This window comes from Balearica regulorum, chromosome 7 (genome assembly GCF_011004875.1).
Source record: "Balearica regulorum gibbericeps isolate bBalReg1 chromosome 7, bBalReg1.pri, whole genome shotgun sequence".
NCBI lineage: Eukaryota > Metazoa > Chordata > Aves > Gruiformes > Gruidae > Balearica > Balearica regulorum.
In genome coordinates, this window is record NC_046190.1 from 17123689 (window position 1) to 17150406 (window position 26718).

The window sequence follows — 26718 nt, forward strand, 5'->3', positions numbered from 1 at the left end:
TTTTTCAGACCACAAAATGAGAACCTGATTGAAACAGTTTGTAATGTTAAATTATAATCTACCATATTTATTGAATTCTGTTATGCAGAGATTAAGTTGCATCTTTGTAGACTGTTTACCAAAACAAAAGTTCAGATGAGAATCTTGGTTTATGCAAAACCAAACCAAACCAGCTACTCCCTCACCCAAATTATACTATGCATAATAGATTTCTTCTGGTATTAGTAAACTCTAAAATGATCGTTGAATTCATTCCATCAACTCTGTCCTTTCCAAAAATGCTGAGCAGGAATGAAGAGTGCTAACAAATCAAGTAGATATATGCATCAGTAATCCATACAGATCAGCTCTCCTTGAAATGTAAATTCCAGAAAGGGACCCACATTTTCAAAGATGCATACAGCCTCTGCCAACTGGTGTTCCTGCATTCAACTCATTTAAAGATTAGCTGTAAACTTCAGAGAAGAAAGAGAAAGACTTGATGCCTGCAAGCATAAATATAGAAAGACATTAGAATTTTTTTCTTTATTTTTCTTGGAAGCCTATGAAATTGAAAGTGACACATAACCATGTGAACTCTTCCATTACTGGCAACTACCCGAAACCTTTGTTAAAGTATACATTGTTTTCAAATTAGCTTCTTAAAAAAAAAAAAAAAAAAAACAAAAAAAAAAAACCAAAACCAAAAACCAAACCAAAAAATAATCAACACAACCTTATTCTTATTCAATACTATTAAATGGAATCATCACTGAAAAAAAAGCAAAACAAGATGACTGTGGACATTTTTGGAATGTATAAGAAACAGAAAGCAATGCTGAAAGAAAAACTACAATCTGTGGCATAAACTGCTGGTATGTTGCTACCTTCAATACTGTATTTCTGAAATTAGTGGACTGAATGAGTTTTATCACTGAGATTGCACTGGTCAGAAAGAACAGGCTATGTTAAACACTGTAGTGAACCTGGATTTGGGGGTTCTGTTATCAGATAAAAATGTTATGCCCACAAAATACAAAGTGTTGGTCCAATATAAAATCACTCTGCTGATTCAGAGTTCAGAATTTTTCTGGGTTAATGTTTTACTTGAATGACAAAGAATGTGTTGTTAGACTACACAACTGTAATTATTAGTTTGCCTATCCAATGTCCTTGTAAAGATGGTATAATACCAGTGTGAATGTCCTGTTCTTTGGCTAATTTGAAAGAAATGCATTCATATTTCCACACCTGGTTCAGATCAACTTTATACTTCTGAGTAGTGCCCAGATCTGATCAATATTGATGGTTAAGAAGCCACAATCTCAGAAAAGGTGGAAGAAGTAAATGACAATTTGGGCCATCTGTAGAAATCAGAAATGTAGTAAACAGTCATACTTCAGAAAGATTACTTCAGAGGTTAACTATATGCTAATGACAAATAAATAAATATAATTTTCTCTCATATATACACATACAAGCAGCAGAAGAGCTAAAGAATAAGATTTATTATACTATTTTTAGCATTTTACATTTATTGAGGGAATATTTGATGAAGGCTATTTCCACATAATCTGGCTGGGTCTGATTCTGTCAAGCTTCAGTGGAATACTGCTACCTGCCTAACATCTAAGTAGCCCCCTCATAAAGTAGGAGAAGCCTAAAAAAGAGTGCTGCAATACATACCTTTTATCCTGTGAAGTGGAAGACTGAATCCCACATTAGGAACATAAACTCCTATAGGCTGAGCAGTGGCTTAGACAGGACACAGATTCAGGATCCTCACCAGGCTTAGGTGGAGTTTGATGCTGTGATCCTCAGAGTGGGCCCACACAGCTACAGCTCTCAGTGTCCTGAGCAGCTTGAAGAGGAATGCACCTAATGAATGCTTCTACCGAGGGGGCACCAGAGTGTCTGGATTGCAAGGTACAATTTCAGACAAGCACATCTGCATCTGTAGTTCTATCTGGCACCATATTTAACATTTCAAGTTGATTTGCTTCTTTGGTATTGATATATAATAAAATGTTTACATGAAAATAGGAGAACACACCAGCACAATACCGTCAAACAAAAAATACAAAAAAATTTGTAATGCAGGGGTGTAGATGGGTGTGGGTTTTATATATATAATCTGAGTATGTCATACTTAGCATATTGAACACTGTGTCTGAGATATACAGTATAACAAGATGTTATTTTAACTTTGAGAACATCCCATGACCTGCATTAGAAATGACAAAATAAAAATACTCCATGCTTTGGAGGGCAAGCAAATATTTTTTTAAACAAGAATCAATGTGCCAATGGAGATATGTAAACTAAAGCCAGGAGAGCAATAGAATAACTAGTCACAGAATACAGACATGATTAATATGCTAGTACTAATGAAAAGCTTTTCCATTCAAGAGCAAAGTGATATAATTTATATAATCAAATATTTGTACAGTTGCTGCTATTAATAGCTTTTTTGCTTTTTTTTTTTTTTTTTTTAGTGTACAGAATAACAGTATAAATTGAGGTTGCCTGGGATATTTTAATTTCTTTACATTCAGAACTCACACTTAAAGCTTCTTCAAACAGTTGATATTTGTTTGGAAATTTTTTTTTTTTTCAAACCCAAGATAGGAAGAGTATGGTTTAATAGTAATGATATACAGACAGGGAGCTTCTAGTTCACCTAGTCAAATCACAGGTGAAATAGATTCCTTTTATTATTAATTGATTCAGAACTTTGGCATATTAACAGAGGATGAATTATTTATTGGAGCCACTATATATGCCCCTGTTTTAACATACAATTGAACTTATTGTATGAAAAATTCTAGAAATCAACGCCTCTATCATTGTGCGTGATATAAAAAATATTTACAACAAAAAATACAGAACAGTTAGAATAGTACCATTTCAAATATTTACATTTTTTACACTGTTAGATGCAGTAATTTTTCCAAACCAGCACAAATCTTGTAACAGGTACATATCTGAAATAAGTCTGCTGAAGTTAATGTATTTGCATGTTAATGCATGATGAGAGAAAGAAGATCAGAAAATGACTCATAGTAATCATACAAATACGTGAAACTTATTTTTTCCCAACAGAAAGGGTACCATTTCCATGAGTTATCAGATGTGTTATTCCAATGAAGCATATAACCAGTATGATAGGTCCTCATAATACGAATCTCTACAGTTTAGAAAGATATGTCTGAATCAGTTTGTTTCAGGCCCTTTTTAAGAAACGTTGATTCCAAATGCATTAATGCCAGTCAAAGGAATGATTAACCATTCTGTAAAATTTTGCATTGTGCTCTCTGAAGTAAGAATACAGTTGTTCTAAAACAGTGTTGTTAACAAGAGGATGGGGACGCCCTTTGGATTCATGTAAACATCTCTCCCTTCCATCACTTCTAATGCAGTAGAATCCCTTGGTTTGGTTAAAATAAAAATTAGAAGACATAATTCGGGAAGGAAGATTCAGAAATCTTTCAACTTTTTGTAGTTCAGGAAGAGGGTCCTTGATTAGAGTATTGCCATCCACGATGTGAATCTGATCCAGACTGAAATGCTTAAGCCACTTTTCCATATGAACATCATATAGACTTCTCTGAATAGCTTTGTATTTGGTATTAAGTGCTCCATTCTTAATAACAATATCTTCAAAAAGCTGAACAGGCTTGTGACTTTCTACTCTGTTGTAATATACTTGAGTATAATCAGATATAACTCTCTCAGTGGGATCTCTTAGAATGAGCAGCAGTTTAATGGAGCTATTCATGTCATGAATTCTTTCTGGAGCCTGTGGTGATGTAAAATAGCCTGGTGTTTTCTCAATTGTAATTTGATTTCCATAAGAAAATGGCATCAGACTTCTATACCAGTCTATTCCTTTCACATAATTTTCATCCCAGTCAAAGAAGTGGACTTCTGTAGCTGCAACCACAATATTAGGATGAATATCCAACATTTCCAGCAAAGCCCTTGTCCCTCCTTTACGAACTCCTATGATGATTGTCTGAGGTATTTGCCGGCTTGTGCCAGGAGGTCTCACCTGTGCTGAATAGTGTTCACTTTTATTGCTGAATAATCCTACTTGTGACTTCAGTGTTTCCAACAGTGCCCCATTCTCAACAGGAGCACCCTGAGCATAAGTCAGCAGAAGATAAGCTGACACTAGTAGGAAGGCCATGTGGAGAGGAATAATTAGTTCAAGATAATGTTATGCTTGACTAATGAAAGAGTAGGTAAGTCCCCTCTTGAGTTGCTTGGCAGAACTCGTGGTAAACACACAGCAAGTTTCTGAAGCATCTACAAAATAAAATAAGACAAATCAGTATTTCTAAACCCATCACCAGTTGGAAATTCAACTCATAATTTAATTCACAAATCTAATCTGATCAAAACAGAAAACTTAGACCAAAGCTATTTGTTTTCCCTGACTTTATTTCAGAACAAAAAAAACCAACCATGTGATTTTTTTCCTTAGCCATAGGTGACCAATGATGGATACTAATCCTTCAACAGCTTTTAGTTCCTCTAAGCACATTAGGATTGTTTACCTGATTTTAAATTCCTGACCATTATTTGATTTCCATAGTTCTCTTCCATACATACCATATGCCTCTCTTGCCATATATACCATACCCAATATGATATTAATAATAATAATTCCAAAGCATTTTTGAATGTCAATGCCTTTCCCCAAATTCACTGCTAGAATAGTATATCCTAATCTAAATAATAGCACTGCATGGCGTTGCATCCATTTGGTTTCCAGTGAGCTATGGATGAGACAAAAAAAAATCTTTTTAAAACTTAGACACAGAAAACAAAGCACAGATATAGGCAATATTTTTGAATTGGAACCCTTTAGAGCAGAAAATTAACAGTGTGGCAAAGCAAGAGTTAAGCGTCTGAGTTGGATCAGTGTGGAAAAAATAGATGAGACTGGGTGGAATCTTTGCAACTATCCAGGTGCTGTGAAGCATAGTCACTTAAGTGTTGGGAAAATCTTGGCAAAATCAAGTCTTCAAATAATATTCTGCAGTTCCTCCAAAACTCTGTATAAGAGATACCTAGATGCTTTCTGGGCACCTAAAACTTTTGCAGAGAAGGAAGTCTGGTTGGAGCTGGATACCTTCTTTTTCTTAATCCACATAGCATACAATCATTTTAAGGAAGTGGTGAATGTTTGGAAAAAACCTTTAGGCTTGCGGGTATGTGCACATTAAGTGAAAGAAAATGTCAGTGTAACTATGTTGCTAACATTTGAAATCTCTTGGGTAACTCTTGTATATATTATTTGAAACAGATTGTTAACATCTGCCATCACAGTAGCAGTGGTAAGTTCAGATCAATGCAACACCTCCATTCAAGCCACCATGCTTGGATTGCCTGTTTCTATGTCTGAAAATCTTACAGGACAAATCCTCATGGAGAAGATTCTTGGACTTCATCCCATTTCTGAGCAATTATAACATTTTAAGATTTGTAGGATAGATCAATATCTTTAACTTGTTCTGTTTTCAATGTAGAATGTGGAAACAAGGTACTTCATACAGTGAAGCAGAAGTGAATTTAAAAACAATAACTGTTTTTGGCATCTATTTGAATTATGGCTCATATTTTAAAATAGTTTCAGAAATACTACAACTTTAGCTCTTTCTTCAGTTCCACTGCCAGTCTCTTTCTTTTTCTGAATATATTGGTCACAGTACTTTGCCTGTTAGAAACAACCTTAGAAAACAGCCAATTCCCATTTGTCATGGCTCTGAGAAGCACTCAGCATTTCTATTTAAAAATTGTTTACTTTGAGGCTTTGTGCTGGGTTGGGATGGGTAGAGTTAACTTTCTTCACAGCAGCTGGTATGGGGCTCTGGTTTGGGTTTGTGCTGAAAACAGTGCTGATAACACAGGGATGTTTTCGTTATTGCTGAGCAGTGCTTACACAGAGCCAAGGCCTTTGCTGCTCCTCACACCAGCCCACCAGTGAGTAGCTGGGGGTGCACAAGGAGTTGGGAGGGGACACAGCCAGGACAGCTGACCCCAGCTGACCAAAGGGATATTCTATACTATATGACATCATGCTCAGCATATAAGGAGCTGGGGGAAGAAGAAGGAAGGGAGGGATGTTCGGAGTGATGGTGTTTGTCTTCCCAAGTCACCATTAGGTGTGATGGAGCCCTGCTTTCCTGGAGATGGCTGAACACCTGCCTGCCCATGGGAAGTGGGGAATGAATTCCTTGTCTTGCTTTGCTTGCGTGCATGGCTTTTGCTTTACCTGTTGAATTGTTTTTATCTCAACTCACGAGTTTTCTCACTCTTACTCTTCCGATTCTCTCCCTCATCCCACTGTGAGGGGAATCAGGAAGTGGCTGTGTGGTGCTCAGTTGCTGGCCAGGGTAAAACCATGACAGGGTTACTATACAGGCTTAAACACTTAACATAAGAACATTTTTGATAATAATAGTCTAGGCAATGTAGCAGATTCATTAAATGTATTTTCTAAATCTTATTAAAACCTACTTCACCTTCTTGGATATCTAGGGAATGAAACTTGTTAGCCTGAATGAGCTCTAAACTCACAGATAGATAGCAAATATTAACCCTAAAATTGCCATTTAAAAAACTCCTTATGACCTTTAGTGAGTAAATCTGTGGAGAGCATTCCCTGTTATGTCCAAGCAAGACCTAAAGGGCAACTGCTTCTTCAAAAAGAGCAGAGCTTCAACCAGGTAGTGTGTGAGCATACACTTATTAAATATTGGAAAAGTCCAATTACAAATTTGCTTTGTAATCAGAGACTGGAGAAAATATTGTTCTCCTTTACAAACCTGAAAGGAACTTTCATTTTAAAGGTCACAGGTTTTTTTACTAAGAACTTCACATGGAAGTTCTATTTAAAGTTCTGAAGAGCAGGGAATGCAAGCATGGCAAGTACAGGACAGAAGAACAGATATGTTTATACCAAAACCATTTGTAGTTACATTTTTCAGAATGGCAGCTCTTTTGGATGGCAAGTTTGGGAAATTAGTGCTGCTGAGGAATCAAAATGCATTCTGCTATAATGACAGCTAATGTTGGATTTGAAAAGCTCTCATAGAACGTACAACATTGACCATGCAATTTGAGGCATCACACCCCAGATGACTCCTGAAATACCGGCCTTCAAGTGTTAAGCATGTTTGTAGGCAGTGACTCTGCTTTAATAATTTCAAGCCAATTTTTTGGTGATTCACAAGGTTCCAGAACATCCATTCTGAGTAAAGATAGAGCTACGCATAAGATGGTTTTGAAAATACTTCCTCTCTTCTCCAAGGTAGGAATATATGGCTAAACAGCTGCTGTCCAGACCTGTGATGGCAGTAGGCTGGGCAATTTTACTTAACCAGAAAGAAAATTATTTTTAGAGTTTTTGAGAAGTATTCTTGAGGCTACTAGGTTAATAACAGAAAATAGAAGGGGAGAGAAGAAAGAAGGAATTTCTCTGAAATAAACTAACAGCAGCGTATAAGAAGATACAAAAGTATTTGAGACTGGGGACTCTGCAGTAATACAGACAGAGGTGTGTTCTTCCTAGATCTGGTGATAGATGAAAAAATGCTCAAATTCACTTTAAACCCAACACACTAATATCGTTTTATCCCTAATTATCTGATAGTTATCTGGTTTCACGCACGTAAGGATCAGGTGTGAATACTGTCATTCAAAGAAGCCTGGAACCTGAATGAGAAATTCATACTTAGAACTAAGGAAAGATTGGTGTTCCAAAATATTCTCAGGTTCACATGTGATGAGTGAGAGTCTGTTTAAATTACAGTCTGAAATCAGCTGTTCTCTATAAAACACACTTAAAAAGCAAGTAACAGAAGAGAGTATGCATTTTCTATGTACCAAAGTATGAGTAGCATTTTTGAAAACAATTATGTTAGTTTAACCAGTTTGCAATTAATTAGTTGTTTTATAGAGGGGAAATTTCTTAGAGTCATTGCTAGGAAAAAACCTTACCCAGGAAATACTACCAGAAATAATCGAATTCAGAATGTGCTGTAAAACTGGTGCCTAAATAGATCAAAATTGCCTTTGGGAGTAATTCCATCAGAACAACATTCCAACTTCAGCCTAAGATATTTGATTTTGATGAAGCTCTAAGATGTTAGATCCTGTGGTTAGGTTATAATTGCTACATAAATGTAAAGGTTTTAAAGATGATTTATCAAATATAATTGGAATGTTATTTGAATAATTTTTGTGTTGCTTTTTTGCCTTTATGCAATTAAATGCAATTTTTAGAAGATATTAACTGCTTTTTTATAATGAAAACAATATTACACTGCTGCACTGCACACTCTTTGAATCTCAGAGTATTCCTAAGAAATTAACCCCATGATACATCATCAGAATTATAGTGCCTTATTACATGTTTTTTTCCCTATTATTTGTTAGTGTTGGTGTTGCTTAGTAACATAAGGAACATCAACAGATATGATACTTATTAAGGAGAAATGAACTTCAGAAAGAAATTCATGCTGCAGAGAGGACTAATTAAGTAAATAACACCTTTGGCTTTTGTTTGTTTTACTTTTTCAAAACCTTAGACTAGACTGCAGAAGCTAATATGCTGGCTGAAAAATCATTTTAATATTGCAGAAATGTTCTAAAGACCCTTAACTGCTGCACTCTATTGTAAAAAAACCTTCTAAGCGGCCTGTGATTTATCTTGCTTCAGGCAAGTACAACATCAGAGGGTAAACCTAACTATATTATTATTAGTAATTTATAATATTATTAATTCCTAATAATACTTCTCACTGGCTGTAATGCTTTTCATTGGAGAATTTCACAGCCTTTGTGTTAATGAACTGTCTGCACCCTATTAAGGCACCATTCTCACCTTACAGGAAATTTCAACTGACCAACCTATAGATCCAGTTCAGGAGTGCAAATGCTTTGGAAAGCCAGGGTTAATGTGATCTGCTCCAGGTCATATAACAAGTTTATAGTCCAACCAAGAACAAAAACCCCAGGGCTTCCAATTCCCCTTCCAATTCCAACTTTGTGCCATTTCATGGCAGCCACTCACATCTCTTATGGTAACTTATACTTGGTTACATGCTGAACTGAAAATCAAAGAGATTCCTCAATGGTTCAGTGTAAGATTTGAGTATTTTGTGGAATACGGCAGTTTCTCTCCCCCCCCCCCCGCCCCCATCCCCCTCCAAAGTGAAACAAAGTCCAAACTCAGGATTTTGTTGTTTCAAGGTTTTGTGCAGAAATATTCCTGTTTGCTACTGAAAACTAAAAGGGGAGGTGGTCAGAACAAGTATAACAAAGCACCAATTTTTGTCTTGATTTTAAAAAATATATTTGGATTTTAAAAAGTGTACTGCTTTCCCTGCTCACTCTTATTAGATATCAACTCATCCCATCACAGAGATCAGCCGCCGAGTACAATGCAAACATTTTAAGGCTTACTGGCACACAAATTTGTAACAGCTCAATTATATCTCTATAATTAAGAACATCTCTAAAGCTGACAATACAAAAAGCTATAGCAGACTAACTGTATTCACAACCAAAGTTTATATAAGGTGAAATGTTTCAGGAACTTTTAAAAATAAAATCATACTGTAATGCCAGTTATGCCAGTGTAAAGTATCTATATACAGACTGGCTTTATGTAATAAATAATTCTAAACAACAACAACAACACAATTCTAAAAGTTTTCAAATATCTGAAATTAGGCTGTTTTTTTCCCTTTGGTAAAAGTAGGGCTCGTTACATAGCATAATAAATGCAAATCTGCTCTCAGTATGGCTTATACATTTTTGAAAAACAGGCAAATGAATAATCCAGTGCATATGGGATACATTGCTTAATAAAATCCAATATCAATTTATTCAAATCCAATAAAGCAATGACTAATTCCATTAATTCTAAGCATTCAATGTTAGAATTAATACAACCATCAAAAGTCCTCTTCATAATACCTTAATTCTGCTTTATAGAATCGTTTATGAAACAAAGTACATTTAAAAATACTTGGCACATGTCCAGTGGTTGAACAAAAAAGTATCCTCTTTATTATGAAGTGAAAGGAAACAAAATTCAGCTACGTCTATCCACACAGGTCAGATACGTCTAGACTGAGTTGAGGAGACAATGACGGCACATTTCCAAGTGAGAAAAAATATTTAAAATTTTGAAAAACGTTCCTACATAGAAACAATTTTGAGTAGACCTTAATTTTATTAAAAGCAGTGCAATTATTTTAGGTTTATGTTAGAATGAGATCAATTAGAAATAGGTGCAATTGAATATGTTTAGAGCTGTGTCCTAATGATTTCAGTGAGATCTGATTCACAAGAATCCCAAATTAACTATTCCATGCAACTAAAGACTATGTGTGAAAGGACAGTTAGCCCAGCGCATGATAACCCTTTATCTTCAGATCGGGCACAAAACTATTCTGCTACACATTTACTTTATACTCCATTGCCAGATTAAGTGTAATAACTAAATAACATCCCCATGATGTCATTACTGGGGATTATCAAAACCTGTTAGGAGAGGTCAGTCAGTTTGCGTGAACGTACACAGATTGGATGTGCAGAATACCTCCCACCTGTAACCGTGGAAAATCCCTGATGCAAACTGAAGAAAGCAAGAAGGGTTGAGTGTGAGTAAAATACAACATTGATGTTTTGTAACAGAGCTTCAAGTTGAGCTCCACTGGTCTCTGCGTATACAAGGAGTAGAGGACTAAAGGTACAAAAAGGACCACAGATCCCAGAGTCAAACATCGCAACAGTTCCTATTGCTGATAAAGAACGTTAACATTCCTGTATGCACTTAAGAATTCTGTTCAGTTTCATTTTACTCAAACTATGGGCATATTTTTAATAGGGAGATGTACTAAGAATTCTTAAATGAAGCACACCTAAAAACCCATGTTCCCACAGTCTGTACCAAAATGCTGTCTTGCTGTCATAACAACTCTTCTGGAAATGGAAGAGTCTAAAGGTGTCTCTTTAAGCATCACTATAAAACCATATGTTGTCCCAAAGAAAGACAAAGACATTTGACATTTTAAAGTCCTAATATCAGCAGTGAATTTATTTGGATGAACCTTTTCTAATGAGATTGCAGTTTTATAACAGCCAACAGTTACTACCTTACAGGAATAAAAAAGGAATAAAAAAGAAAATAGCTACTTGGTGAGTACAGATAGGAGCCACAAAGTAATGGCAACTGGCTGCAGGCTTCCTTTCTACCAGGTACACAGACTATAATGGATAAAAAGGAAAGCTAAGAAAGGTTAGCATAGACTATAAACACATTAAGTCATTGGCAGGTGATATTAGCAGATAGGAGTTTTGAAAAAAGTTTGCTTCCCTAAGGCTAGCATTATATTTTCTAATTCCCTTTTCTGATAATTCAAGATAGAAAATTGCCTGATGATAATATGACTGCAAATATATAGCAGTACCTTATATACGTTAATATATACAGTATAAATACACTAATATATTTCTGAGCTAAATAAACCTTCCACTGCTATAGCCTACACATTTGTATTTTATGGTGTCTTTGAAAAATATCATACTCAAACCACCCACATAACAGTTACTGAATTACAATTTCATAAAGGCCTTTAATATGTTTAGTCCATAAAGGCAGGTCCATTCTAAGCATAACTCTAAATATATATATATATATAAAAAATTTGTTCCTATTAAGATGTAAAGTGTAGATAGTAGTCAGATTAATACAGATGACAAGGCCAATTTTATATGTCTAATCACTCTACATATCACATTGGCATATTTCAAATGGAATTGCATCATCGTTTTGTTGAATTAAACTTACACCTATAATTGTTAATTATGCATCAGAACTAATGTAAATTGAAGTAACAAAGATGCCATGACAAATCTTCAGCCAAATAAGCCGTAACTGTGTAATTATAATGGTGCAAGATGTAACGATGTGTGGCTGATAACTAGCTATTGTGTTTATTTCTACAGATCTTTCTGAGATAAAACTTCAACCTCTCTACCTCTGCTATAATTAATTGAATATTATTCACTTGCCCACACTCATTGTCACAAAGAACAACTTAGTACTCACTGATGTTTAGGAATTAAAATTGGAATTTTCTGGAGGGGATTGATGAGACACCTGTCTTTCAAAGGAAAAGATTCCTCAGAAGGTCAGAGATGGCAACAGAGGCATTCAATAGGGACGAAGACAGGTTAGCTCTCTGTTGTTGTGCTGGGTTTGGCTGGGTAGAGTTAATTTTCTCCACAGCAGCTGGTATGGGGCTCTGGTTTGGGTTTGTGCTGAAAACAGTGCTGATGATAACACAGGGATGTTTTCGTTATTGCTGAGCAGTGCTTACACAGAGCCAAGGCCTTTGCTGCTCCTCACACCAGCCCACCAGTGAGTAGCTGGGGGTGCACAAGGAGTTGGGAGGGGACACAGCCAGGACAGCTGACCCCAGCTGACCAAAGGGATATTCTATACTATATGACATCATGCTCAGCATATAAGGAGCTGGGGGAAGAAGAAGGAAGGGAGGGATGTTCGGAGTGATGGTGTTTGTCTTCCCAAGTCACCATTAGGTGTGATGGAGCCCTGCTTTCCTGGAGATGGCTGAACACCTGCCTGCCCATGGGAAGTGGGGAATGAATTCCTTGTCTTGCTTTGCTTGCATGGCTTTTGCTTTACCTGTCGAACTGTCTTTATCTCAATCCACAAGTTTTCTCACTTTTACCCTTCTGATTCTCTCCCCCATCCCACTGTGAGGGAAATGAGTGAGTGGCTGTGTGGTGCTCAGTTGCTGTCCGGGGTTACAGTTGTTTGTACAGTTGTACAAAACAATTCCTACAGGACATCCCTGTCAAATAGGTGACCCTAGAACCTGTTATGCTCTCTTGTAAGGAGCACAACTTCCTGGCATTAGATAACCAAAACCAAACCCATAAACCCCTGCTAATCTGAACTTGTGTGGATTCTAATGCATTACAACTTCAAGGACTCCAAAAAGGGAAGACTTTGTCTAACCGGAGAGTTTTTCTGGGCAGAACTTGTCAGTATTATACCTTACGTTTTTAACAGTGCCCCAATGCAGGGTGAGAGCACTCCAGGCAGAGCTCGCCAGATATTGGCAGCTGCATGGGGAGCTGCCTAAGAGAGCCAGGAGTGACACATGAGGAGCTGGCCAGGGAGAGAAGCCACAAAGCAGAAGCATTGCAGGCAAAGAGTCCCTGCCTTGAATGCTCTCCCTCAGTTAAGCACTTCAGCCAAGTCTGCTGAGCCAAGGTCAGCATCTTACCCTCTGTTTATAATATCTTTTTAGAGAACTTTACCAAGTCTCTGGCATTAGTCTCTCGGAAGTAGTTATATGATGCTGACTGATAAGAATTGCCGTATTGGGTCCTGTATAATTGCTGTATATCCCCATTCTACAAGACATGAAATAAACTGATCCTTCCATTGGTAATAAGTCCTACTATCCAACAAGCAGCGGATGGAGACCTTCTAATGTCACATTCAGACACTAAGAAAGGAGCCGACTTCTTGGCCCAGGAATATACCAAAAAGCACAGACGTAAAGTGAGCTGAGAATTCATCCACAATAAAATAGCAGCTGAAGGACCCATCAGAGTTGAAATGATCTGGCCTTGTAAAGGATGACTGAACAAAGTTTAAGAAGTACTTCATTACTATGTGCAACCAAAGGACATATTTATTTTTCTGACTACAGCTACTTCTTAAGTACTTAATAGTTTTTAGTTAACTCAGGATTGTGAAAAATACTGCAGAGAAAAATAAAAAAAACAGCTCAGGAGCTTTTTTTTTTTTTTAAAGAATGACTATAAAACAGAGGGTGTGAGGTGATATAAAGAAGGTGAAAACGTAAGTCATCTATACAATTGACTTAAAAGCCGACAATCTAATTTTTAAATTTTGGGTACTGGCATAGGCCCTAATAAGAGACAGAATCAAGATAAGGATCAGAGACGAAAGGCTTGAGTGAGTATGAATGCTTGTTTAAATAATAGGATTTGCAAAACTAAGAAACACACCCAGTCCACACTGAGTTTAGGTATGCTGAGAGACTTTGGTCATCAAAGAATCCAAAATTATACCAAAAAAGCCTCATAGTCTACCTTTCCTCAAAGTAAATGAACATGCAAAACTTGAAGTTAGAGACCAAAGAAAGCACCTGCCTAGTAATTCTTAAATCTGATGAATACAGAAAGCAGTAAAAAGGCAAAACTCTGTCTTACACTGGTAAACAAATCCTTGCTAACAAAGAAGGTAAATATACTACCATAATACAGAACAGGCCAATACATTAGAAAGAAAACAAATATATAATAGTCTTTTGAAAAAAAAACTCAATTAATACCTTCAACACATATTCATTATCAAGTTTCAGGCATGTTCAGCCCAGCAGGCAGCTGCAGAGACACAGGAATGAAAGCAATTTGGGACATATTTGAAAATGCTGAATAACCACAACACAACACAGAAAATAGCCCAGTGTGCCAAACTCACACCTCTTTGGGACTGCTGAAAACAGAGTCAAAGATGACAGTCTGAAAACACAAAGTAAAAGACAGTTTATTTTCTGGATATCATAGAAAAAGTAAAAACCAGATCCTTTGCTCCTTACCAGACCTGTTCCCACTGCCAAAGTAATATGTTAAAATACAGTGAAAAAATACTCACCACTCTGAAAAGTCTGAGAGCAGATAGCTAATACCAAACACCATCTTTTGCTTATCTCCAGGATTTCTGAGATTTAGTAGGGGTCCTATCTGACTGTCTTTTGCACTTCTTTTAGTTAGGAAGGACAGAACTTGGAAAAGCTTCTCTGCAGTCCCAGTCTTTCAAACTTTGCTGTACAGCCTGAACCTGTAGGCATGTCAGTAGTCCAACCAAATTCAAAGTATTAAAGATATACAAATATATGACATAGTCTCTTAAACTTCACTGAAAAACAAAGCAACTCCTTCTCCTCTCTTCCCCAGTCCAGCCAGTTATTATTACAACTTCCCTGTGCAAAAACAATCTCTGCATCTACAAGCTTTTACAAAAACACTTTCTGTGGTTGTGCTCTAAACCTGAAAAGCCAGGGTAAAAACACCTGCAGTACCACTGGATCACATAGCATGGTTAACTCAAGCAGAACGTGTTCCCTGCCATACACCATCACTTCTCCCCCATAGCTCAGTGCTATTTTGCACCCAAATAAACCTTCCGCACTATTCATTTAATGCTGCTTCACTTCAAATCAATTACAACTTTTCAGAAAGGCACTTTGATAGCTGAGAGTGCCTACAGCAATTCTTTGGAGCTTTTAAGCTCTGTCTGTCAATTTTCACCTAGGTCTTTAAGGTAAAATCATATTTAGGAGCCATCACATACGTTCAGGATCTGGACTTTAAGACTTCAAATTTGTGAGACCTGTGACAAATGGTAAGAGTTTGTCACATTAGAAACTCTGACTGGGAGGAGCCACAATAGATGCGATCAGAGACTCGGAGCACGGTAAGATTCCCTCCCAGCTTCAAGTATTTTGTTTGCTGGCTATGATGATAAAGTTTATAATTAGTTCTCTTTTATCTGAAATTGTAGTATCAATTTGGAAACCATCTGTTGTACCTAGGTATCTTATAATGACATTTTAATATTTTTCTCCTTAAGTCTGAATGGCGTTACCATATTCTGGTAGTTGGCAAGGTGCTAGAAACTCCTGGAACAGACGAGAAAGAGGTAGAGGTAGAGGTAGGGAGGGGCTCTGATATATTTTCATAATTAACTACATATTAATTAGAGCAATAAACCGTTAGAATGTTCAAAGTCATTCTCTTACCAGAGGGTAGCTGGTACAGCACATGTACTTTAATTGATTGTAAACTCCCTGATTTCAGCTACTGAAAAAGATACGGTATGACAGCAGATTGGTCTTATATTGCCACAACAATTGAGCATTTCCGCAAGGACCAATACCTTAACATGTTATAAAGGAAAAAGGTACTGCCATTATCTTGCATTCTCCCTCCCAAATGAAGTCAAGAACAACATTCTGGAGAGACAAGAAAACAAAGCACAATATTTTGTTACTTCAGTTCCAGTTTGGCAAAAGACCCTACTTTCTGTAGGATGAGGTGATTGATTTTGTGATCTATCATTGCCATTGTCTAGCCACAATTAATTTTTTTTTCTTACTATATGCCTTACAACCCACACATTCCATACTATTCCAGTACATTTCATTTTTCCTTAGGAAATTTAAAAAAGAAAAGTTGAGGATCAGTCCTCATTTCTCTTTTACCTGTTCCCCATTACCACTAAAGCACTGTTATTTAAAGCAAGGATATAGGTGTTTGTATGTGATGATTTCAAACATAAAATAAACATCTTGTGCATCCTGATTCTTGTTTCTCTTGCCCCATAAGTACACTCAGCAGCCCCCATGCATGGTGCAATTTAAAAAAAAAAAAATTATCTCACTGTACATTTTACTTCTGAGTACATTATTTTTTCCATTTTCAATGTATTCTGAGTTTTTCCAGAGTGTTAACAGAAGTATTTTCAGTGGGTTTTCTGTGGCATCCTTCATCAGTAGCTTAGCAGTTACTTCTAACCTTTTGAAGAACAAATGTCAACACCTGAATACCAGTTAATTTGCAAGTCCAGTGGGATTCATAGAAAAAACAGAAAGTGAAGCACCAAACCAAGACTGCCTAAAAGCACATAAAATCAGAAAGATATTCTGCTCCCAGTGCTCACAGTGAATAGTACTTTACTCCATTAATAAAATTGGGTTCAATAGTGCTGAATGTAAAAATAGAGAATCTTAAGTCCCTACATAAATGGTGGTGTAATCTTTAAAGATGTTGAGCATCTCAAGCTTTTGTATCTCTAGGATGGCTGGGAACCCCACTGAAGGTCACCTGTTCTCAGACACTGACACAATCATTTTCCAACTCAGCAAGATGGAAGAAAAATACGCAAGCATGTGTAACAATTCTCTAGCAAGCATTTGCAGACTACCTATTTGCAGTTGATGACATGTCTCCAAAGCTTGCATTGTTTCAGAAGAACTTTAAATTTTTAAAAAACCCTTGCAAACATGCAGTGATTTGGAAAGATTAACATGAAATTTAGTTTGGGAAACAGGATCTCTGCTGAAACCTCAGAATTACTTTTCACAACCTATCCATCCTCCTACTCTCAGCTTTTAGTATCTCACTGTTTGGTCATTGATACATAAAGTGGTTTGCAAAGCATAGTCATAATACTATTTCCTCCCAGTCCGGTTTGTGAAAAATGTATACTTCTATTTAAAGCAACATCATGTTTAATTTTGTGGCAATAAAGGTATTTTTCTGCATTCTGATTATGAATGTTCAGTCCTCTTACCATAAATATGTGCCCACTGGGGAAAATAAATCTGGATTTTAAATTTAATTTGTAACTATAAAATATGGAATAGTTATTTCTGTTTATAGCATGCTAAAAAAGGTAATGCAAGTAAGCAGTGTAAGCTACCGGTTATTGATGCCAGCTCTTTTAAAGCAATGATAATAGCTTTTCCTCTCAAGGGAGGACAGTATTTCTTCTAGAAACTATAAATTGTATGTATTATTTTACATTTTTAATGCTGAATTTTCATTTGAGATTTGTAGTTTAACATTTCTTAGCTAAAATATTTTCACACTCATGTCCCACTCACTCTTTACGGCATCTATCAATTTAAATACATTTCAAGCAAGAACAATAATATTGAGAGCAGGTTAAATTTCTTACAGAACCTTTCTGTCCAGAGGGGGAAAGTCTGACATGGATGTACTTGGAAAGATGTCACACCTACTGATGCCTTAAAGGGAATTACAGTGAAAAGAAAAAGTCACTTTGAGTTTATAGATAACAAACAGTTCAGAGCAAATTTTTCAGATCAGAATCAACGTGTTACAATCAAACAACATCGAAGTGTCAGTGTGTGAGAAATAAGAGGTTCAGTTATTGAATGTGAAAGAGTCTCAATTCCTATACTGTGGAGCTTACCAAAATTGTATAAGAAATTAGAGAGTAGCATGTCAAAAACATTCATAAAATGAAGCTATTTCCCCTGACATTTTTTTAAAAAAGACTGATATAATTGTCAGTCACAGGCTGAGAATGTTTCAGAAACCAAATTTCAGTCAAATTTAAAAGTAGCAGGAGAAATAAATCATGAACTCCAACCCATTTCATAAAACATTATGGAACTTCTGTGTTCGTAAGTATGCAAGAGAAATTGAATGTGAAGTATTTTAAATTATAACATGTAACCAACTTCTACTAAAAGCACCACAAAGCTGGTAGTGAAAGAGGAAGAGAGTGGAGAAAGTGATGGAAGTTATGAAAAGCAAAAAATTAAGCATCTGTAGGCAAAATCATGTTGTTAATAATTTTAATGGCCAGAGTTAGGTTCTATATTTGTGCAAATACACACATATATAACACACAGAGAAATAAAGAACAGGCAGTAATAGAAAATAATGTAGTCAGATTCAAGAATTTAAATTACTTGGGCTCATGAGCAATGCAGCTGATGCTGATAAATGTAGATTATAAAAGTTTACTGCAAACAGATAAATGTGTATACACTGGAAACATGAACAGCTGTTCAAGCACAGAAGAACTCAGATTTGTTACAACATATCAAACCTTAAGAAAATTTAGATTCTACTATAGTGCAGGTGTGTAGGAAGGCAAAAGTGGTAAGGATGGTATCATGGTTGTGACTGGAGTGGAGACTGAATGAATCTGAGTTCAATTTCAACATTTTCCTGTGGGGGCTGAAGCAAACACACCTTGGACAGTGATGCCATAACAAAGTGAGATGGAATTTGAATTTACAGTTGATTATGCTCTCCAAGTAGAGCAACCTCCTCACACTCTAAGATTATTCACGTGGGGAGTTAGAGCTCAGCAGCTAATGTGTTTTAAAATGTACACCTCAGCTTTCTTACAGTAATTTCCCCTTGAAGACAAGCCTTGAGGGTGAAATTTTTCAGAAGTATTTACACTGGTCTAATTTTAGTCCCATAGAAGTCAGTCATAGAATAATTTACTTAGTAGCAAAGTTGTAAAAGTTTTGAAATATTCCCCTCTCTTCCTCCCCTTGTGCTCTTAAGACTTGTGTTTCTCACCTTGCCGTGATATTACAAAGGCAAATCCAAATACCATGACTGTCCAGGTGATAGAAAGATGGAGGCAACCATAAAATGAATTCCTTAAGATTGTAATGGTGAGTTGCATTGCTACAGCTGAACAATAAAGGAAATGTTAAATGACCATGCGTGTTTAGAAATACATTCAGGTGTTCTGGAGGGATTTTCAATTACAGAGTTGACAAACTACCAAGCAATGTTAGCCCCCATATTGAAAGATAAAAATTTTAAAGCTATGAACTATGACTACAAAGAAGTCATGGCCATTGATATAAATTGGGAGAAATTACATTGAAAAAATTTAGAAAATGGAGGGGAACCAAGATATGCTAAAATTAATTTAGATTACATCTCCCCCCCCCCCCCCCCCATATAACCCAACATGTATCCCTTTTTGCTGAGCAAAATTTTTACATGGCTTTTATTATCCATTGACCATGCAAACTAAATAGCACAGGGAAAAGAATGGGTTGACATACTTTACTTGAACTTTTGTCAAAGTACTTCACTACTAGCTTCTGAGTAAAAAGCAAATATTCAATGTGAATTAAAAAATAGCTCAGAAGCCAAAGTGTAGGAAATATTCAGCATCTGGTTAACTCAGAACCTTGCACCATGCATCTCTTCAGAAAAAGATACAGGCTGAGATTTGAAAGGACCCTAAGGGAGCTTCAGTCACTAATTCATTTGAAATTTGAATTTCAAATCAGAGATGGACACCTAGATCCCTCAGACTTCCTGGAAAGCCCTACCCTTAGGATTCTTTGTGAATCACTCAAAAATCTCAATGAAAACTTCAGCTTGATGCACAGTAGTGGGCAAAGGCAAGCACACTATTAGTATGCAAAAGCAGTGAGAGAAAATGCCAGTACAATTTTAAGGTATTTTGGTAAACTAATGGTTCAGAGTGACTAGGAACAGTGTGTTTCATTCTGGTCAATCTCTCTCAAAAGAGAGAGGGAGCTCAGAGGTGGCTGTCAACAGAAGACTGCAAGCATAAATAATTTGTTAATATAGGGAGATAGTCAAAAGATGTGTGTATTTTTCTTTCTCAGGAGTTTGTACTTTGACTGCTACATTAGATAAATGAACTAGGATAACCCTTGCTCATCCCCTTGCAAGGTCAGGAAAAAACATGTTTCAGTGAAACAAAAAGACAACAGAATTAAACCTGACAAAGTTAAATGCTCTGAACAATACACAATTAATCTAGGAGTGTCATTGCCACTAAATATTACTGAAGACCTATGTAACACAAATAAAAGAGAAAGAACAGCCAACAAAGAAAAAGGACATTTTAAACTGTATTTCAAATACAGTATTTAGTGTCTTAAATAAGTAATCATCTACTATAAAATAAATTTTACAAGAGCTCAAGGGGAAACATAATTCAATTTGAGAACTATGCACTTCTGGGATCATAATAACTAGGGGGTAGATCATATAAAATATGTAACAAATTACTTAATATATTTTCCAAAGAAATTTCATATAAAAAAAGACTAAATAATTTTTAATAGTTTTGGATGCATTCGTTTACTTTATTGAGTTCTGTTGAAAGAGAGGCAAAGAAAAATCTCCATTTCTGAGTACGTGACCATAGTTTCCAGTGTCATAGCTCAAAGCACAACTTTTCATGTTTCACTAACTGTAGTGAAGACCAGGAATTGTACAGTTAGAGCATATAGTTTGACATTGGTGTGGAAAGTATCAGCAAAGTTGGATGACTTACAGAGGACAAGAAAAAGGACAGCAGCATGGCAGACTAGAGTCACATGCCAGCGGAGAAGAGATTGTAAAAATAAAAAATGAAGGAAGCTAACAGAGAAAGGAACTCAGATCCTTCTACATATTATAGATGCCAGGGCACAAGTAACATGATTAAGTAATGAATCCTAAACAGCTGTCTTGTAACAGTTTTTAATGAATTTGAAGATGTTATAGTGTACAAAGAAAAACCTAAGGGCATACCTGATAACAGTCACAGATCATGTAATTTTGGCTTGAGAGTCACATTTTCTAGACTTCATGACACCGAATCCTAGATCTCTCTCTTCAGATAAACCCTCACTAACACAGAGAACAACCAACCACCCCACTTGGCTTCCAGACTACGGCCAGCGTAAATAATCCTTACATTCTTCCTGCTTTTTTGCTTGGATGGCATTAATTCTTGGGCAGTTTTTAATCCATCAAATCACATGAAATTCTTCTGTACAGCACTCTTAGCCAGTCAATGATTCCATGCCTGGACTTTGTACAGGTAGACATTTCTGTTTATTTCTACTTGTACTTGTCCCTATTAAACTGCAGCCTGTTTTATTCAAACCATTTCTTCAATATGGCAACAACATTTTGACACCCAGTCCTGTCCTCCAGTGTGCCTCCACCCGTCTTTGCTTAGTGTCACCTATGTCTCTTCCATCATCCAGGTCATTAATAAAAGACACTGCATATTGTTTTTCTTATGCTTAAAAATTGTCTAGTCCAATGTAGCTTTCTGTCAATAAGCACTGAACTCTACAGCATAACTCTCATTCAAGATGTATTAAAAATAAAGTATAGGAATTAAATACAAGGCAACCGTTGATATGTGATTAAATGCAGAAAAAAAAGCTATGAATGTATGAAGTGAGTAAATTAAAGTATAATTAGTCATGAAAGTAACATACTTTCATGTAACAATCATAACAAAGATCTAGAAATGCTATCCCATTCATCTCAATGGAGATGTTAATTTCAGATTAAGTCAAATTAAAACAAACACACGAAAGAAGCAAAGCCAGCTCTCCATCTCTGAAGCTACATGCAAATTGAACCACCCTTGCATCTTGGCAGCAGTTTTAACTGAAACATTTGTTAAGCTTAATCTAAGAAAGACTATACTTGGTCAGACTAAGCATTTCACTTGTCCTGTATCCCTTGTCTAGCAGTGGCCCATCACGGACACATTAAGACAGTGTACAAAACCGAGGCAAACATACAGTCATTTTCCAAGAATACTTTTCCAGCCTCCAGTGAGTCCGAGCTTCAGTGGCTCTCTGAAACAGAATTATAGCTTTATAGTCCTTAACAGATAATATCAGTAACCAGTCTTATTACGTTCTGAATCAATGTCAACTCAGCTTGTGGCAAGGAGTTCCATGGCATAACTATATGAAACATGAAAAAATACCTCCTTTGGTTTAACTTAAACATACCATCTACTAGTTTCATCTCATGCCCGATGTCCTTGCAGTAGAAGAGTCAGTGAACAATCACTCATCATCTATTTACTTGCCACTCATGAGTTGATAAACTTGTCATAGTGTCCTTCAATTTTCTTCCTCCCAGACTGAAAACTCGTAGTTCTACTTGTTCCTTGTTTGAAAGATTTAATCATCCTTTACTCATCCTACTCATCCTTCTCTTCACCTTTTCAAGGTGCAGGTGGACCACTGTGACACTGCTTGTAACCATGATGTTCTCTACCTTGTTCTTTTTCTTTCTAAAAATTTCTAATATTAAATTGGCTTTGACTGCTACTATTTTCATAGCTCACAGTGAATACACTGTGAATATATAATCTCAGAGTGAAATTCTCGAACACTAATTGCCAGTTTGAAGTCCATTCATGGACACAAAAAGGCTTTTTTAAAAAAAAGTTTCTTTCTCCTATTCTGAGTAACTTAATATCACCTGCAAATTTTGCTGCATAAAGACAGGCTTCCCCTTCCTGCTGCATTTGAAGTAATGCTAGTCTTATGTCTTTAACAATTGTTTTGTAAGCTCTTTTTTAGTCTACCTTATTGTGGCTTTGTGTTCTATTTGTGGTTTTTATGTTTCTATTATCCTTGAATAATGGAATAACAGGCATGTCTCCATTTCTTACATACTGATTTGTTGGTGCCTTCTTGTAAGAAGGTTTAGCCAAAATCTGAATTTTAGAACAGACTAAACATAGAGATCTCTAAAATTAGAGATCTATCAAAGTAGCTGAATAAATCCATTTAAGACATAGTCACATAAATTAGAATAATTCAATGGAACCTTTTTCCATTCTAGAGGATTTTAAATTGGTACTCTAAGTCCAAGACCAAAAACAAGCAGATGGTTCAAGACGCCAATACACTGCTTTGGAAGTGGTCTAGCTGAAAGCATTCTGCACTTCACTTGCTGAGACTTGATGATGCTTTTGCAGTAAACATCCTCTGCAGTAAGTATATGATAAAAACCCCATCTGCTAGTAAGAATTATTTGCACTGAATTCAATAGCTTTTGAACAGTTCATAAGGATGGGTTAAATAATGTTAATAATCTCATAATGCCTTTACTCTTGACATTTTATTATTTGGTTAAGACTGCAACTTCTCTAAAATTGGGCTATGACTCTATGCACTGCTCATTCCAAAACACTTAAGCTGACACCAGTTTACAGTAATATGACACCTATCATCTACCTTTATCCAACTATTGTATGCTCTCCATGATCTTTCTCTCTTCTATTTAACTTGCTCTGCATTCTCAGCATTTACCTTCACGGCTTCACCTTTCTCCTTTTGTTCCCGCAGTTTATTCCTCCCTCCTTTTTCAGTTCTCTCCCCACCCCCAATCCCACCTATCTTTGCCATTTTAATTACCGTTAGAATGACTTACACCCATGCTGCTCAACATAGTGTATTAGCAAATCCAGTTTTGTTGCACACAAATTTGCCAAAAAAATGTCAGCTGAAATTCTCCGCACTTGGGTGTCTGCCCAAGGTGATTTTTTTTTTTGTTTTTTTTAAATAGCAACTTACGGAGCTGAGCTGCTTCTAAGTATGAAGCTTCGGAAAATCACATTGTTTGCTCAGGTTCTAAAAAAATACAGCAACTGTCTCTTTGAGAAGCTTTAGTGTTGTTTTGTTAAACAGGGCTTTGTAATACAACAAAAAATTGTCAGTATTTTACTCAGCCTGTGAAAACTTCCCTCAAATTTGGCCAAGTTACAGAGTTTCTATTAATTTCTGTTTATACACACACACATCATCTTTTTTCAAACCTGGTTGCCAAAACTCTCAGAATCACCCCTTGCACACAGCCTACTCCACCTTCCCACTTCTTTTTTCCCCACAGCAGCTGCCAGACCCAGCAGGAACCCCCCGTCATGGGCTCAGTGCTCCCCGTCTGGCACCCAGGCGGTGTGGCAGCAGCCACACTCAAGTGCACTGCAGTGAAAAATCGTGTGGAGCAAGGAAGTATAAAAGTCATGAGGGTGCTGAAGAATCCAAAAGGAACAGACAGAAATTGACGTGACACTTGGAAAGGAAGATCGGATGAGTTTCAATACTACCAGGACCAAAGAGGAGCTGAAGGCTCGGGTGTTTGTAATCACCAACAGCCCATTCCCTACAGACTCCAAAAAGTGAACCCAAAAGAGGGAAACTCTTTCTACAACTAACAGACATTTCAAGCTTGTTAGTTTTAAGAGGTTATACACATATTTTTCCCTATTTTATTTTTAAACAGTTCTTAGATATAGTTGAAATAGGTTAATTTTGAGAAACATTCTGCTTGAGCTAGATGATCCACATGGAACAGTTTCCTCTAATAGCCGATAATTGGGACATTAATAAAAACTGAAACGATGACTCTATTAATGCGCACTATGAAATACAGGCATCACTTCTAGCTTCCTCTATAGGACAGGCACTTGCATATAAACATTTATAGACCTGTTCATGCTAACACTTTTTTTGACCACTTCTCTGAGCTTTCTATAGGCTTTTAGTGAATCTACTATCTTGATGAGTCCACTACTGTCTGCAAATTCTGAATAAACTTCCGCTGCTGTATATGAAGAAAACAATTATCAGAGCATGACAAAGAATTCATAAATGTCTATGAATTCACTGCACACAGGATGCCCACACACCATGTTGTCGGACAATCCAGAACAATAATATGTGAACTTCTGAATTTTGCATTCCAAATACTGACCAATGTGTTGCTATTTAGAGGTATTATTAAGACACAAATAAAATGTCTAAATTGTATCCTGAATTCATTTTTTAAGCTTTCCTTCATCTATCTCTACTTCCACTGGTTGCCTCCATCATATATAGCATTGTGGTTATATTTTAGACTGCTAGCTTTGTGGCTGTATCATATTTAAAGCTTCACAAAAAACACAACAATACACATCAAACAAGTACTACTAAGCACAACAGAAGAACTGAAAGAGAGCAAGAGGAGTAATAGTCTGAGGTATGCCTATATCATTAAACAAAACAAAATAACAAAGGAACAAAGGTAATCTAGTCTTTCATTTTTACTAACAAACTGTTTGAGATTTTAACTTTAAGATTGCACCCAAATTATAAATATTCTACTTCAATAACTGCTATACTTATGGCTTTAGTATTTCTTTAAAGGACTGTGTAGACAGTGGCATCCCCACATTCCCTTAACTACATGTGTAAAATACACACGTAGTTACAGGTTATTAGCAGTCTGTTGAAAAAAAGTACATTACAGTCCAAAAGAGTTCTGTTTTACAGAAGAATCAAGAAAGGAAGTGTTGAGGGATATTAGTTGTTTACCATAAATAAGTAGGTTTTAATTAGAATAAATTACTTAGGAATATAATAGAGTGTGATTTGTGCTGTTTGCTTAGGTTTACTTAGCAAGAGTGGCTACATTTGCTGAAGCCTTAGGCTGCGATAGAGGTATTTTTCTCAGTAATTTTCCTAGTAGTTTTCCAAACAGCTAGTACAGTGCTGTGTTTAGTCTTTTAGTGCGGGAAAGTATTTTGATATCACACTAATGTCTCGGTAATGTTTTTCCCAGTCTGGGACTTTTCAGTTCTCCATGTTCCACCAGCAAGGGCAGGTGTACAAGGAGTGTAAACCAGAAGATAAGGAGGGTCCAACCTTTGGGGAAAACTGCAGAAACTGCAAGTCAACAAGAGTCTGCCTGCGTGGACACAGAAGAAGAATCCAATTAGACGTTAGAAGATCCTAGACCAAAAAAAACAACTATTGGACTAAAGGACAAATGGACAGCGCATGAAGGGCACGTGAGGAGCAGGTGTATGGGACCCAAGGGTATAGTTGCCCAGGGATTTCTTTGTTCTGGGTCACCCTGGAGGCACCCAGCCTGAGCCGATCCTGCTGCTGCATCTTTCAATTAAATTAATTATTTTATAAAATCTGATGCCTGAGACTCTGCTGTGGGAAACCTAGGGTCGAGTCTGAAAAAAGAGGAAGCACGCTTAAGAATAAGTGTGTGTGTGTGTGTGTGTGTGCGCATGCGCGCGTGACACCATGAATGGTGTGTGATTGCATGGGCAGCAGCTACTCCTTTAACAGGAAAAAAGCATGCTTCAGAGAATTAGTTAATACACAGCACAAGAACTCAACCAAGGAGTGGAGCACACCTACACGAGAGAGATATATACCCCCAACAATGGTGAAATACCTAATAAAATGCTCGTTGTATCTGCCAATGCAATATACTTCCCATGCGACAAAATCTGCACTGTAT

At 36.6% G+C, this 26718-nt stretch overlaps 1 protein-coding gene across 3 annotated transcripts in view; it reads right to left on the minus strand.

The window, feature by feature from the left end:
- Positions 1-421: 421 nt before the first annotated feature.
- LOC104642603 (heparan sulfate glucosamine 3-O-sulfotransferase 1) overlaps positions 422-26718 on the minus strand; it is a 61654-nt gene continuing 35357 nt past the window's right edge. For 2 of the 3 annotated variants that reach the window (XM_075757515.1, XM_075757517.1), the window contains exons 2-3: positions 1666-4287; positions 422-485 (exon numbers count right to left, since the gene is read on the minus strand). In XM_075757515.1, coding sequence (XP_075613630.1) covers positions 3239-4168 — 930 coding nt within the window. In that variant the 5' untranslated portion in view covers positions 4169-4287 and the 3' untranslated portion in view covers positions 422-485; positions 1666-3238. Of the gene's footprint in view, positions 486-1665; positions 4288-14396; positions 14449-26718 lie in introns of all 3 variants that reach the window. The other variant, XM_075757516.1, reaches the window with a different exon arrangement.